Raw genomic sequence first — 15,675 nt, 5'->3', positions numbered from 1 at the left:
GCAGCCCGGTGTGTTGCACGCCTATAATCCTAGCACTCTGGGGTCAGGGCAGGAGAATTGCTTGAGGCCAGGAGTTCCAGCCTGGGCAGCATAGCAAGACTCCATCTCTACAAAACGTTGAAAAATTAGCTAGGCATGGTGGGAGCATGTCTATGATCTCAGCTACTCAGGAGCCTGAAGTGAGAAGATTGCTTGAACCCCCAGGAGTTGGAGGTTACAAGTAAGCCATGATCACACCACTGTACTCTAACCTGGGTGACAGAGTAAAACCCTGTCTCAGAAAAAAATAAATAAAATATTCAGTATTTTTTATATTTTTCAAAGCATATTCACAAATGTTTATAGCAAATTCTTTTTGTAAGAGAGGGGTACGAAACGCAAGTGATACTAGTTTTTTAAGGTCTTATATATTTAATGATGAAATTATAAATAAGTGTTAGACCAGTGTTTTTCCTCTAAGATCAAATATCTGCACTTTCTAGAAAAAGGATTAGTGAGGCAGTAAAAATGTGGCTTTTTTTTTCCCCCATTTCTTTTCTTTGGCATGTAGAGATGATAATGCTTGCTCATTCTTTTTCATAGAGCTGTTAGAATTATGAAGGTAGCTATGTGAAAGAATTTTGAAAACTTTCATGTGTACTGAGAGTTTAATTCTTTACAACAGTATTACTCAAGCATGGTTCATGGACATGTACTGGTGTCCTGTTTGTTGTGAGTCTATCATGAGATAATATGGAAATTTTGAGTAGGCATTTAGGAATGTTATAGAAATTTGATATTGCAGTGACATTCTTAGTGTGTCTCACAAAAATATCAGTCTGTAACAGAAGTTTTAAAAGCTGATCCTTTAAGTAGTTTGAGCATGAAATATTATACCTTGAAATTATTTTCAAAATTTTACCCTCTGGAAATTTTCTATTTTTAGTATATATTACCCTCTTGAGGTAGGTATTATATATGTAGAAGTGGAGAATTTTAGCAGATAGCTAAATCTGCTATGTGTTAATGAGTTCTAGCATGTTTTATTCATTAAATTAGTTAATATATCATTACTATCTTATCTGTACTTGAGTATTTATTGTCGAAATGCCTTCTTTGCATAACAAAGGAATATATATTTCTTTAGGTTATGCAGTGGTTGCTGGAAGAAAAATTGTGTGCGCTACAGTGTGCTGTATTTGATAAGACTTTGGCAGAATTGAAAACACGAGTGGAAAAGATTGAATGTAACAAGAGGCATAAAACAGTTCTTACGGAACTGCAGGTTTGTACACTGATTTGAATTGTGGGTATACCATGTGTCATCATTTTTATAACTTATTTTCTGGGATATATATTTGAAGTTGACTTTAAAATAAATTTAATTTCTAAATATAAGCTTATATTAGTTTGCTAGGGCTGCTGTAAAGAAAGTACTATAAACTGGGTGATTTAAACAACAGAAATGTATTGTTTGATAGTTCTGGAGGCTAAAAGTCCAAGATAAGGTGTCAGTAGTACTTGTTCTTTCTGAGGGCCGCACTGGAAGGAAGAATCTGTTCCATGCCTTTCCTTTAGCTTCTGTTGGATTGCTGTCAATCTTTGGTGGTTCCTTGGCTTGTAGAAACATCACCCTGATCTCTGGCTTTATTTTCATATGGAGTTATCCCTGTATGTGTCCAAATTTCCTGTCAGATTAGCAGACTCACCCTATTCCAGTATAACTAATAGGGTATGACTCAACTAATTACCTTGCAATGACTCTGTTTCCATACAAGGTCACATTCTGAGGTACCAAAGGCTCAGACTTAAGAACTTTTAGGGGACACAGTTGAACTTATGAGACTCAAAAATTACTGTACCTAACTTTGTGTTTCTTAATTTTTTTTTTCCATCGCTGAAAAAAGGCTAGCATTTAGCATGCCATAATAAGTACTAAATAATATTTGCAAGGGAATGTTTTTATATTAGTCTACTTCATTTAGTGGACCTTATGTTTCAAAGATGTTAGTACTAATCCATATTTATTAATTACTACTTTTCATTTTTTATTAAATAGAGCTATATATTAACATACAGTGCCAGAGCTTCTGGTTAGCTGAAATGAGCATGTAAGTTACATGCTATAGTAATCTATTTTATTCCAAAACTAAGAAACTGGAAATTTGAATCAGTACATTGATTCTGTCATAAATAAAAATATCATTTCTATTAGGCTATTTTAAATATGAACAGAGTCTAAAGATGCTGAGTTGTAAAACCACTTATAGAGCCTTATTTTACAAATGAGAGAAAAGTGATACATGAAAGTTAAATCACCATTTCAGTTATGAACCAAATTGTAGCCAAATATGACTAGAATTAGGTGTATTATATCTCCCAGGCTAAAGTTATTTCCTTGATTTCATACTGTTAATTTTGTTTGATGTGATACTTTATTAATAATAAGTTCTTTGTATTTTTAATGCATCATTTAGGGTAAAACTAGCCCTGTTTTTCATATTTAGCAGGTTTTTTAAAACTTCATTTGACTAGTATTATTGAAAATCTTGAATTAAAGCTGAAAATGTCTGAATATATGAAAGAATAATTTCATTAATTGTTTCTCATCAGTCCCATGGCTTCAATTATGATTTCATGTTTTTAAAACCTGAGTTTTTGACTCTTATATTCTCACTTAGGGTCAAGTCTAGATCTCTTAACATTTAACAAACATTGCACTTGATTGTTTTTTTTGTAGTCTCAGACTCTGAATCTTTCCAACACCAAACCAGTCATGTTTGCTACAAATGTTCCTCTTAGTGACAATTTCTGAATTCTTGGAAAACTCTTGAGGGAATGTCTTCACATTACTCCTTTTATTGACAGTTCATGAGTTCTTATAAAACGATCCTTCTCAATCACTTCACATACACAGTGAGTTGCCAAATTACAACTTATTTATTTTCTAAAAAAACTATCTCAATTATTTTCACTTTTCACTAGGCCATCATTACCCAGTTCCTTGATTATAGTAACAACCTTTTACATGACCACTCTGGTACTAGTTTTTAAGTTTTTTCTGGTCCTTCCATAGCCTTGTACTAATCTTTCTATTATATTGCTTTCTTCTTTCTCTTCTGTGTAGTCCAGTTTCCTCAATTGTGTACCAGTCAATCCAGTATTCATTTTTGATTTTCAATTTGAATCTCCTAGTTTTTGATCTACTCTTCCTGATATTCACTACTTCCTTCACTGTCCTGCAGAGTACTATTAATGTTCATATGGACATTTGACTTCATATCATTTTCTATATTCAATCACCTGTAATGATCTGCCCTCATCATGCTATTTTTTAAATGTTTCTTTTGAGTTGACAAAAATATTTGGGAACTAGATAGAGATGGTGGTTGCACAAAATTGTGAATGTACTAAATGTCATTTAATTGTGTACTTTAAAATAGTTCCCAATTTAGTTCCCATCTCTTTCTGTATTGTTTTGACATTTTGTTTTTTATAGAAATAAAATTCAGATACCAAAATAACTATTTTAAAGTGTACCACCAGAGTGGCTAAACTGTTTTATTCCTTATATTTTAAATTTTTTGTAGAGATGGGAGTCTTTCAATGTTGCCCAGGCTGGTCTTGAACTCCTAGCCTCAAGTGATCCTCCCACCTCAGCCTCCCAAAGTGCTGGGATTACAGGTGTGAGCCACCCTGCCCAGCCTGGCTACATGATTTTATATTCCTACCAGCAAGGGTTCCACTTCTCTACATCCTCACCAACACTTATTATTTTTTATTTTTGTTTATTATTGTTGTTTTTTATTATTATAGCATCCTATTGGTATGAAGTAGTATCTCATTGCAGTTTTGATTTGCATTTCCCTAATGACTAATGATGCTGATCATCTTTTCCTGTGCTCATGGAACATTTGTGTACCTTTTATAGAGAAATGTCTGTTAAATTCTTTTGCTCATTTTTAATTTGGATTTTTTGCCTTTTTGTTGTTGAGTTGTAAGAGTTCTTGGTATATTCTGGATATTAAACTTTTATCAGATACATAATTTGCAAATATTTTCTCCCATTCTGTAAATTGCGTATAATTTCTTATAATTTTTTTAAAAAATTTTATTTAATTATTTATTTTTCTTTTTATCTGATTGATGTGTTGTCTATAATTTCTTGATAATGTCTTTTGATACACACAAGTTTTAAGTTTTCATGAGGTCTTACAATCTCTGCCTTTTAATTATTGTGTTTAATTTATTTACATTTAAAGTAATTATTGATAAAAAGAGACTTCTGCCATTTTATTTTTTTTCTATATGTCTTATATCTTTTTTCTAGGCCCTCGCCTTAACCACTTGACCACGCTATGTGTTGTCTTACACCTGTTTTGTTCCTCAGTTCCTCCATTACTGTCTCCTTTCGTGATTTATTTTTCCTAGTGTGTCATTTTTATTCCCTTCTTCTCTTTCTATATATTTTCAGTATTTTCTTTACTGGTTACCCTGAAGATTACACTTAACATTTTAATTTTATAGCAATTAGGTTTGAATTAATATCTACTTATTTTCAATAGCATACAAAACTCTGTTTCTTTACAGCTCTGTCCTCAAATGTACTGTTGAGCCCTTCTAGTGAATTTCAGTCATTGTATTTTTCAGTTTCAGAATTTGTAATTGTGTTCCTTATGTAACTTCTTTTTATTACTCATAGTCTCCATTGGTGAGACCTAATTTTTCTGTTTTTTTTAAAAAATTCTTTGTCCATGGCTTCCTTGAGCTTTTTTGAGCAGATTTAAAACAGTCGATTTGTCTTTATCTAGTAAGTCCAATGCCTGAGCTTCCTTCAATTCTTTTTATTCCTGTGAATGAGCCATACTTTCTTGGTTCTTTGCATGCTTCCTAATTTTTTTTGTTTGTATTGTTGAAAATTGGACGTTTCAAATACTATTAATAGGTTGAGTATCCCTCATCTGAAAATCGAAAATCTGAAGCCTCCAAAATCTGAAACTTTTTGAGCACTGACATGATGTGAAAAGCAGCTGCTCGCTGGAGCATTTCAAATTTTGGATTTTTAAACTAGAAATACTCAATCAGTAATCATATTGCAAATATTCCAAAACCTGAAAAAATCCCAAATCCTGGATCCACTTGTGGTCCCAAGCATTTAGGAAAAGGGGTACTCAATGTGTATTATAATGTGGCAACTCTGGAAATCAGATTTTTCCCCCCTTCTCAGGGTTTGTTTTTGCTGCTCATTGAGAGTTGTTGTTTGTTTAATGGCTTTTCTAGACTAACTTATTAACTTTTTTTTTTTTTTTCTAAACTAGCTTTTCTAATGTTTTGGAAAGTATGTATATTCTTTGTCATGTGTGTCCACTGAAGCCTGTGTTTCATTATCCTAGCAGTCAGGTGGTGTTACCTTAAATGCCTGGATCCAAAAGAAGAAAAAAAGAAAAAGAAAAAAATATGTTCTTCCATTTGTAGATTGGCTCTTTGTTGGGGTACTCCTTCAAGGCTTAGCCAGGCCAATTACAACTTGCCTTATCCAACTTGCCTTGTCTTTTATTACTTGCTTGCCTTGAATCTGAAGGCCAGCCAGAGCCTGAAAGCTTAGGATCTTTTAAGGCCTTTTCTGAGCTCTGCATCCTCCTCTGGTCACACACATAGCCTTCTCCATTTCTTGGTATGTGAAAGAGTTTTACAAGCCCCCTTTCCTCCATATATCTCCTTTCTCATCCTTTTCCCTCCCAGGCCTTTTTGTTTATTACTCTTCTCCATTTTTGTCCTTTGTTCCAGGCTGTAGACAATATCTGTGCCTTTAAATATTTTGGGGAAAAGCTGTTAGAGAGAGCTGCTCCGGCCTTGGGAGTTGCTCAGAGTTTGATGAAACAAAGGCCAGCTTTTGTGTTGGTCCTTGAAGGAGTTACTGGTTAGGTCAGCCAATACTCACAAACCACGATTCTTTGGAAATAAGGTCTATATTGCTTCCTTTGGCACTAGCAACCTGCACCAGGTGTCCCAGTTGCCATCCGCACAGCTGTTGCTGAGCTGGGTGTGGGGAATGATGAATAGGCAATTTGAAAGGCCACAGTGCTCTCCTATCATAAAGCAGCAGTTTCATCCTCCCTAGATCTTCCTTTGGTTATTGTAAGTTTTGACTGGATTCCAGAGTTGTGCAAAACTTGATTCTTACCATGTTGGCATGCTCATTAGTTGCTTTGAGAAGGGACTGAATCCCGGAGTTCCCTACTCAGCCATCTTTTGGTGACATCACTCATTCCCGTTTCAACACATATATATTTTTTTTGAGACAGAGTCTTGCTCTGTTGCCTGGGCTAGAGTGCCATGGCATCAGCCTAGCTCACAGCAACTTCAAACTCCTGGGCTCAAGCAATACTTATGCCTCAGCCTCCCGAGTAGCTGGGACTACAGGCATGTGCCACCATGCCCGGCTAATTTTTTTCTATATATCTTTAGTTGTCCAGCTAATTTCTTTCTATTTTTAGTAGAGACGGGGTCTCACTCTAGCTCAGGCTGGTCTTGAACTCCTGACCTTGAGTGATCCTCCTGCCTCGGCCTCCCAGAGTGCTAGGATTACAGGTGTGAGCCACCATGCCTGGCCGATTCCAATATTTTTTGGTATTTATTACTTTCAGGTTCTCCACTATTTAAAGTCTACATCACATACTTCAGCAAATAATTATATACTTTGTTAAATTATTTACTGTTTCTTCTTAAAAATATTACCATATATATATACTACTCTGTATCTCACTTTAATAGTTGAGCACATGTTCCTATTTTGCATTTATGTTCATTTGTGTATTACATCTGACTGACTTTGGCAAAAGACAGTAAGAATTTTGTAAAATTCAAACTTAAAACACATTTGAAAATAAATAATCAAGTATGGCTTAGATATTTTGCTTTAATGAATAAATAATTTAACATAATCATTAATTTTAGTATTAGTGACCTTTTTTTAACACTGTAGTTACAAAAAAAGACTTTTAAAGGACTTATGATCATTTTGCTTTAGTGTTAAAATTTACTATATGTTTAAAAATTTGGTGAGAAATAGAATTGAGTAATATAGACTTTAGAGCAAAGTTCATAAAGTTCTCTATTCTGCTGTGATATTTAATGTTCAGAGTTCTCTGTAGATAAATTAGATTTTTATGGATTTTTAAACCATTTTTATGTATTAATTTTTAAAACGGACTAGTTTGGGATTATTTAAAGTCATTTTAATGTTTTGAATCATTATTGGCTTAATATGACTTTTGTTCACATGACTTATTAAACCCTGGTTTTAATAATTAGCTCCTTTTCTCTATAGCAAAAAGGTTTTTAAAAGCAGGAACCATTTTCAACATTGGAATATATGGCTAAAGCCAGTAGATTTTATGACAAATGAAAAGTGCTGAACATAGAGAATTAATTATATATAATAATTTTCTGGATAGTTTAGGGATTGGTTGTTTTCTAAATAGTGAAAATGTATGTATTTATTTTGAGATAAATACATACATTTATCACAAATAGTGATACATTAGTGAAAATGTATGTATTTTAATTTTTTCAGTGATGTTAAATTGTAAGGTTAGTCCCAACAGTTATAGCCACAATTTTTATCATTTAAGCAGAAGGATGTATAATTTCTAGGTTTATATGTCTTTGTTGCATTGTCAGATTAGAACTGTAGTAACTTGTATGAAAGTCCTAAAATGCTAACAATTGTCATTTTTTGTTCATTCAGTAGCAACTATGTAGTGCAATTACCAAGACATAGTTAGCTTTTCTACCCCTTCCAGGCCTTGCCTCCCTCTAAAACATAATTGCAGATAATTCCAAAGAAGAAATAAAAAGAGAAATCCTCAACTCTTTAGACTAGAACTATAATTCAAGAATGGCATGTAGAATTGCATAAAGAATTACAAAACCTATAGGTTCAAGCTAAAGCAATATTCAAAGGGAAATTTATAACCTTAAATTCATTATTCACAAACAAAAAAGGTAGAGAAACATTATGTGTTCATCTCCTATTCTAGGGTAAAACAGTAATAACAAAGTAAACCTCAAGCATATGGAAGGAATTAGTAAAAATACCAAAACGAAACCCTTTTTGAAGAACAAGGCAACAGCTTATTATTTTGTGAGAAGATTAAAGGTAGATAAATCAGATCAATTGAATAGTTCGTCCCTGCAGGTAAAAGTCTTCAGTTAAACTGTTTGTCCCTGTGTGTCCTGAGGGTCCTACAGATCATTTCCTCAATTGTGATCAACCCCTGTGGGTCCAATTTAAATTTTACTTATTTTTTTTTTAGTGGTTTTATTTTTGAGAAAATTTCCATTTCACCTCTCCCAATGGATAGTTTATTTCAAGATATACTGCAGCCTATTATTGTCAACATTTCAAATATCCCAGCCATTGATTTCCATTAATAAGAGGGGAAATCAGAATTTGAACCTCAGTGTATAAAACGCGAGAATTTGAACATGGTACCACTTTCCATTGACCAGGAACTTATGACTCTCTTCCAGGTACCCAAGCCTCCACCTTAAATATACAGCCCCAATAATTTGGAGAGATGGGATGAGGAGAGGTATAGGTCTGGCATTTACCAAGGTTTCCTAGCTTCCTTCCTTGAAGCAGTGTATTTTGCTATTGGGGGCTCCTAAATGTTCCTCATGTCACCAACTCTTTCAGTGATGGTAGAATGCCAATGAAAGACACCTGTTTGCAGAGATGGGTTCCCAGTCATCATGAGTCTCCTTCTGAAAAGGAACTTTTTTCAAAAATTTCAAATTTCCCTTAACATGTGGCTTCATCTTCTATTCTTATGGTCTGTAGAAGTCACAGAGAAAGCAACTACTGCTATTACTGTAATTTCAGCCCATACTGTAGTCGATATCTGTAATTTCTGTTGTGAAGCATGCAAGCATTTCTTTGAATTCATCTGTTACAGCTTGGTGGTCCAGGTCATTATTTGCACATTGACAAATACTGTTTTAGCCACAAAATCAAGTATCATTATGGTCACGCTCTGGGTAGGGAAATATGGGCTTTTGGTATTGGAGATACTAACCATTGTACAGCCATTGGTTATTTGGAAATTGTTGGCATTCTGCCCAAACGTTGCTGCCTATTTTGCAACATGTAGTTCAGCCTGATTCTACTACTGATTCTTATGGGCCGTGTATAATAATATTCAGGACATCCAGTCCTATGGGAACAAATTTAAAGCAAAGTGTAAGACCATGAAAGGAGTTCATTTAGATATATTGGACTCATATTTGACTGAATTTATGTGGCATTATCAATTTGAAAATAATGCTTTCATTTCTCTTTTATTGTACATATCAGAACAATTTTCTGTTAACTAATGTGATATTTTGACTTTCATATTTAACATGTTTTTAGTACTGTTTGTACCAGGGACAGATTCTTCAATTGAATACATTTGAGACAAATTGTTCAGTTGGTTCAATAAATCTTTCACCTAGAAACAAGTACAAATAAACTACACAAGGATTGGAAAAGGAGACAAAGATCCAGAGGAGATTCTTTAAGAACATTTTTATGTTACAACCTTATACCAATGGAATCTATTTTATCTAAAAAGGAAGTAGAAAACCTAAAATTTTGAGTGCCTCTATTAAAACTGTGGTCAAAGATCTATTTCCGAAGAAGTCATCAGGCCCAGAAAGCTTTGGCAGAAAATTTTGACAAATCTATGAGGAACAGACAATTCACATGTCATATATACTGGTCCAGAATATTGAGAAAGATGAGGCCTCATTTGATGAAGCAAGCTTAACTGTGAAGTTCTATAGCACAAGAAGAAAACAGTCCAGTTTTACTCCCGAATACGGATTTCTTTCATGAATGTAAGGCTGGTTTAGTATTAACAATTGTATTTGACTGTGCTAACAGAGAAAAGGTGAAAAATAGTATGATTGCCTTAGTAGATGCCAAGTAAGGATTTGTTAAAATTCACCAGCCATTCATGGAAAAAACAGGAGGGAAATGCCTTGAACCTTATAAAGGGTAGCTATTAGAAACCAGTTGTAAATATTATATTTAATAGTGGATCATTACAAATATTTCCATTAAAGTTGAGAATTAGACCATGCTGCTGTTTAGAGCATTGGTGGCAGTCTTGGGCAGTAAAATGAGACAGAAAAAAAAATGAGTGATGATTGGTAAATGAGAACCCAATAGAATTAACTTGGCAAACTACTGAATGAAGAAGCAAATTTACCAACTGCCTCATATAAGAACAACATACTCTAGTAACTTTCTTATACATCAACAACCAATTAGAAAATGTAATGAGAAAAAGATTTCTTCACATATGGTGGTTATTTAAAAGTAAGTCAGTACTTAAGAATAAACCTAAGGCCGGGCGCGGTGGCTCATGCCTGTAATCCTAGCACTCTGGGAGGCCAAGGCGGTGGATCGCTCAAGATCAGGAGTTCGAGACCAGCCTGAGAAAGAGTGAGACCCCATCTCTACTAAAAATAGAAAGAAATTATCTGGCCAACTAAAATATATATATATATATATATATATATATATATATATATACACACACATACACACACACACACACACACAAAAAAAAAATTAGCCAGGTATGGTGGCGCATGCCTGTAGTCCCGGCTACTTGGGAGGCTGAGGCAGGAGGATTGCTTAAGCCCAGGAGTTTGAGGTTGCTGTGAGCTAGGCTGACGCCACAGCATTCACTCTAGCCAGGGCAACAAAGCAAGACTCTGTCTCAAAAAAAAAAAAAAAAGAATAAACCTAAAAAGAAATTTTTAAGACGCCTATGAAGAAAAAGGACAGAAAAAGAAAACATGAGTCATCAATGATATACCATGTTCCTAGATAAGAGGACTTGATTCTTTTCAAATCACTATGCAGTACAAATTCAGAATACTTAAAATTTCAACTGGATTTTTTAAGGAAATAGAAAAGCTTTGAACGCACCTTAGAATACAATATTCCAGTGTGTATGAGTTAGAAAATGCAATTTTAAGTAGTTTTAACTAACAGTAGCTATTTTACTTTTTCTTTCAGTCTCTCTATTTATCCTCCTCACCAATGAAGTAAATCTGTAGCAGCTTACTATAGAAGATAGTTTTGAATAGTAGATAATGTGTGTCGGTTTATTCACTTACTTTTTTGGGTACTAATATTTTGTTATTAGGCCAAACTTGATGCAAGATTAACTTGTTTTAGACAGTTACATCCTAGGAGATTTCTTGGTACATAAGCAAAGAAATTCTTAGTTTATCCATTTTGCTAAACAAGGCCCAATGTGTCTGATTCCCAACAGTTTATGTGACTTATATTTACATAGCTACTGTTGTTCCATTACACAAGAAATTATACATATACCTAAGGAAGAAACCAAGAATAAAGGAAATAGAAGTAGTAATAATCAAAGCAAAATAGAACATTACTTTTCTGAACTTAAAAAAAGACGTTTATGCATTTTTAAAAAGTCTCACAGAATACTTGCCAAAGTAGAGACCCACTCTTAGACACATTATAGTAGATATTTTGAATTATAGTAATAAAAATTGTGCAGTTTCTTATGTAAAACTAAAAAGAGGCTGCTCTTTGATTTCTTTTTTATTAAATTTCTTTTATATTAAATGTCAGAAGACAGTAAGTTAATGTCCCCATTTTGAGTTTAGTTTTTTGCTACTGGTTTAGTTTTTTAAGTGATAATTCTTCTAAAAAATATTTGAATACTACAAATATATATGACAGGAAAGCAAAGTCCTTCTGTTTACCTTCTCCCCCGCTTCCTGCCAATCTTGGCCTCCAGAGGTAATCATCTTTAACTTTGGAATGTATCTTTCTAGACCTTTTTCCATATACTTAACATTCTACAAAATGATTTTTTAATTTTCACTTTTAAATAATAATAGAATAATAATGATACTATACATACTATACAATTTATAGATACCTAGATAATCGACTAAAGAAAATAAGAAAGACATCGTTGTGTAAGTTGGGACACAGAAAATACCTTCCCATATACCTTTTTTGAAAAAGTTATTTGAAATATTTTAGTTACCAGAAAGGTAAACCCATATTCAGGAATATGAAATTATGCTGTATGTCCTTGGCCTTTAAAGATAGTGTATAAATATAAAACAAAGAAAAGAACAAAAAATGAAAAAACAAACAAAAAAGATATGCACAGATAATTAAGTCCTGAGGAAAATCTTCATCTTTGGGAGTCATAGGTGACTGATTGCCTAGGCTATATTATTGGACTTAACGTACATTGTAAGATCTGAGGTCGCCTTTAGAAGTGACTGTTTTCTGAAAGAAACTTTAAAAATAAGTGATATCTTTTCTCATTTTTATGAAATGAATGCCTTTATATTGAATAAAAGAAATCCTGTGGCAGAGCTCTTTGTTAGGCAGGCCTATGAACACACTGAAAAGTTTAGTTTAATATTCTTGAAAATATATTTAATTTAAAATGGTAGCTGCAGCAATGACAACTGAAACAATTGAATATCACATCTATACCTTAGTAAAAGACTGAAAGGAAATACAACCAAATATTCATGTGATGATGTGATAATAATTCCTTCTTTTTCTTTTTATTCTACTTTTTATTTTCAATTTTCCTTTGAATGTATATTTGGGTAAAATATGTGATCAGGCACTTTATATAAGCAGTACAAATGATTAATAATTTCAGTGACAATGTTGATACCAACAGGGTAACATTTTTATCAGATTGTTAGAGATTAACAGAATATGGGATTAAGTATTTCAAAAAGTAATGTATTAACATGCCTCTGCACTGCTATTAAAAATATTACAATTAGTAAAAAGCCTGTGCCCACATCCATAAGTAGTATTGGCAAGGGATCTTTTATGATTTACAGATATACCCACTTTATAATTTCAGTGAGAAAATGAAGTGTGGTTACAACTATTTTAAAAAATAACACAAAACAGAAGCTCAGGAATGTACTGATATATGAGCAATACCCATAGTTCTCAGAGGAAACCAGCTAACCTAGTTAAGAGTGTTTACATTTGGGTATTGAGTTCAGGGGCCACTTCAGTTTTCGTTAAGATTTTCTGTATTTTCCAAGTATATATTGTATAATCAGCTTGCCTTATTTTCTTTACTCCTGTATCTTCTGAGGATCCTGTTATCTGTGAGTTTCTTGTTATGTGTGCATGGGTTATTTTTTAACATTATATTGCCAATTGATTTCCATTTCTTTCTTTTTTTGTTTTTTTTCAGGCCAAGATAGCCAGGTTAACCAAACGGTTTGGAGCAGCCAAAGAAGATCTTAAGAAAAGACAAGAAGTAAGAAGTTCTATTCTTGCGTGATTAATGTTTAGCTCTATGTGGTAATCTTAGGAAATGCTGAATTAGAAGAAGGAAACTCTTTATTACAAGTCTTAAGTTTGCTTTTATACTATGTACTCCTGTATGTTATTTCTGGATCTGCAACTCTAGAAATAGTTAATCTTTTTCTAATCCTTACTATACTCGTATTGCAACATTTCTATTAGTTATTTTATGTTATGGTATTCTCGAAGCTATGTTTTCTATCCATCTTTAAAATTATGTTTTTGGGATTTGTTTTACCTTGTTTCTTTTAAATTTTTGCCAGTTTTCCTAGTCTAGTCTCTTATTTTCCTCAAGGTATTTTAGTATTCCACGGCTTGTAGTATTCCTATTCTTAGCCTCTTTTCTTCCCCGCGTAGTCAGTCTTCTTTTATGCTCTAATTGTAATATACGGGGATTAGATTAAGTCATTTTATTGCCTTAAACACTGCAAATGTTTTTTAGTATATAGAATTAAGTCCAAACATCACAGCATAAATTGTCTTCTTTTAATAAATTGGCTTTGTTTTTTTTGTTGTTTCCTTTATTTATTATCTTGTTATTCCTCTATTTTTTTTTATTATTTGTTCATTTTTTAACATAGCACTAGTATGTTGCATTATGATGTTTAGTTGGATTTCTTTGCTTTTCCTCTTGAATTTTTTGGAGGAAGTTACATTTCTTTGTCTTTTTAGCTCCATTGTCTGGTACATAGTAACTGCCAATAACAATAATTTTAATAGTTATCATTATTCCTAGAGATTTCTCTATATTGATGCATTTTCATATCTTCTTTACTTCTTAAAAGAAATTTTAGTTTAAAGTAATTATAGATTCACAGGAAGTTGCAACAATTGTACATAGACATAATCATGTAAACTCTTTACCTAGTTTGTCTCAATGGTTAAGTCTTGTATCACTGTAGTACAATATCAAAACCAAAAACTTGATATAAATTTGTTAAGTACTTTATAGTCCCTATTAGCTTTCACCAGTTTTTATGTGAATTCACTGTATATGTGTGTGTATGCGTGTCTATGTGTATGTGTCTAGTTCTATGCAATTTGATCACATGTATAGATTTATATAGCCCCTACCCGCCACAGCTAAGATATAGAACTGGTTTGGCACCATATATGGACCCCTTGTTACCATGTTACCCTTTTATGGTTTTACCCTCACTAATCCATTCTCTATGTCTGGTTTTGTTTTTGTTTTTTTTTTACTTAACTTTTTAGGCTTTGACTTCTTTTCTTAAGCCAGCTGATAGTTGGTTTTTGTCTTTGCTCTGTAAAGACTAATCTCACCAAACTTTTGTTTGGTCAGACTCAAAGATTTTTTTCATTATTGTCTCCTTAAATGATGCAATTAACTGTCTATTTCCAAACTCCATTTTTTAGTTTTATTTTTTTGTTATAATGTAAAAGCTCAGCTATTTTATTTTTTATATTAGAATATGGGTGTAAACCTTTTATTTAAAAAAGTCTAATTTTGCTATGTCTGAACCAAACAGTTATCTTTGAAACTTTTCCATTTGTTTTGCACAGTATGAATTTCCACTTTTTTCCTTTCATTCCTGTCAGAACTAAGCAGTGTACACCCCACTGTGTGTACTTTTCAATTTTAGTGCATGTCAAATTTGTTCTCAAAACTACTTTCCTATTCTTCTTGTCTATTAGACAGACACTCTAAGGAATAAAGATGAAAGTATTGCGGTCCCTGAAGAATTTCCATTTTGGAGAACGAGAAGTAGTATTGAAACAAGGAACAAATACCATATATTACAATTCCTTAAGATTGGAAATGATTAACTTGATCAGTTAGGGTGTGTGGTACTTGAAGAAAAATGTTAAAGTGGTCTCGAATCTTTCAAATTTTGTGCCTTTCTTTATTAGCTTGTGGTTAATGCCATCTTTGTGTCTATTCTTGTTAATATTTTTCTCCTTTCCACTCAGATTTTTAGATAGTCCAAGAACTTTTTTCTTTCATTTCTTAATTCCTACAAGGTGACTTATATGCATGAAATGCACTCCTGCTGATTTTTTAAAGTATACTTGATTACGTATAACCATTTTAATTGTCAGTTATCTCACTGCCTCATGTTTGTTTATGATGATTTAAATTCTTTATTTGGTCTGAACTCTTTGCCCTCTAATTATGGTATTCACTATAATTTTACACTTGTTTCTTGCTAGGTTTTAAAAATAGGAAGGATATAGAATGTTTAGCTCTTTAGTTCTCCCTCTTATAAAAACAAGCAACCAAACTGAGATGACTTTAGGTGCTTTTCTTTTATTTAGATTTGCCCCTTGGTCCTCTGTTA

At 33.0% G+C, this 15,675-nt stretch overlaps 1 protein-coding gene across 9 annotated transcripts in view; it reads left to right on the top strand.

Moving 5' to 3' along the window:
- The window catches only part of LOC123639976 (activating transcription factor 7 interacting protein), a 122,851-nt gene that overhangs the window by 62,516 nt on the left and 44,660 nt on the right, over positions 1-15,675 (top strand). For all 9 annotated transcript variants that reach the window (XR_006735845.1, XM_045554287.1, XM_045554286.1 and 6 more), the window contains 2 exons: positions 1,127-1,264; positions 13,263-13,328. Coding sequence is in view for 8 of the 9 variants with exons in the window: in XM_045554287.1 (XP_045410243.1) it covers positions 1,127-1,264; positions 13,263-13,328 (204 nt within the window). In the remaining variant the exon portion in view is untranslated. The remainder of the gene's footprint in view (positions 1-1,126; positions 1,265-13,262; positions 13,329-15,675) is intronic.

The sequence above is a fragment of the Lemur catta genome, chromosome 6 (genome assembly GCF_020740605.2).
Source record: "Lemur catta isolate mLemCat1 chromosome 6, mLemCat1.pri, whole genome shotgun sequence".
In the NCBI taxonomy this organism is placed as follows: Eukaryota; Metazoa; Chordata; class Mammalia; order Primates; family Lemuridae; genus Lemur; species Lemur catta.
The sequence above is the reverse complement of the archived record's forward strand: the minus strand, read 5'-3'. Positions and strand labels throughout refer to the sequence as shown.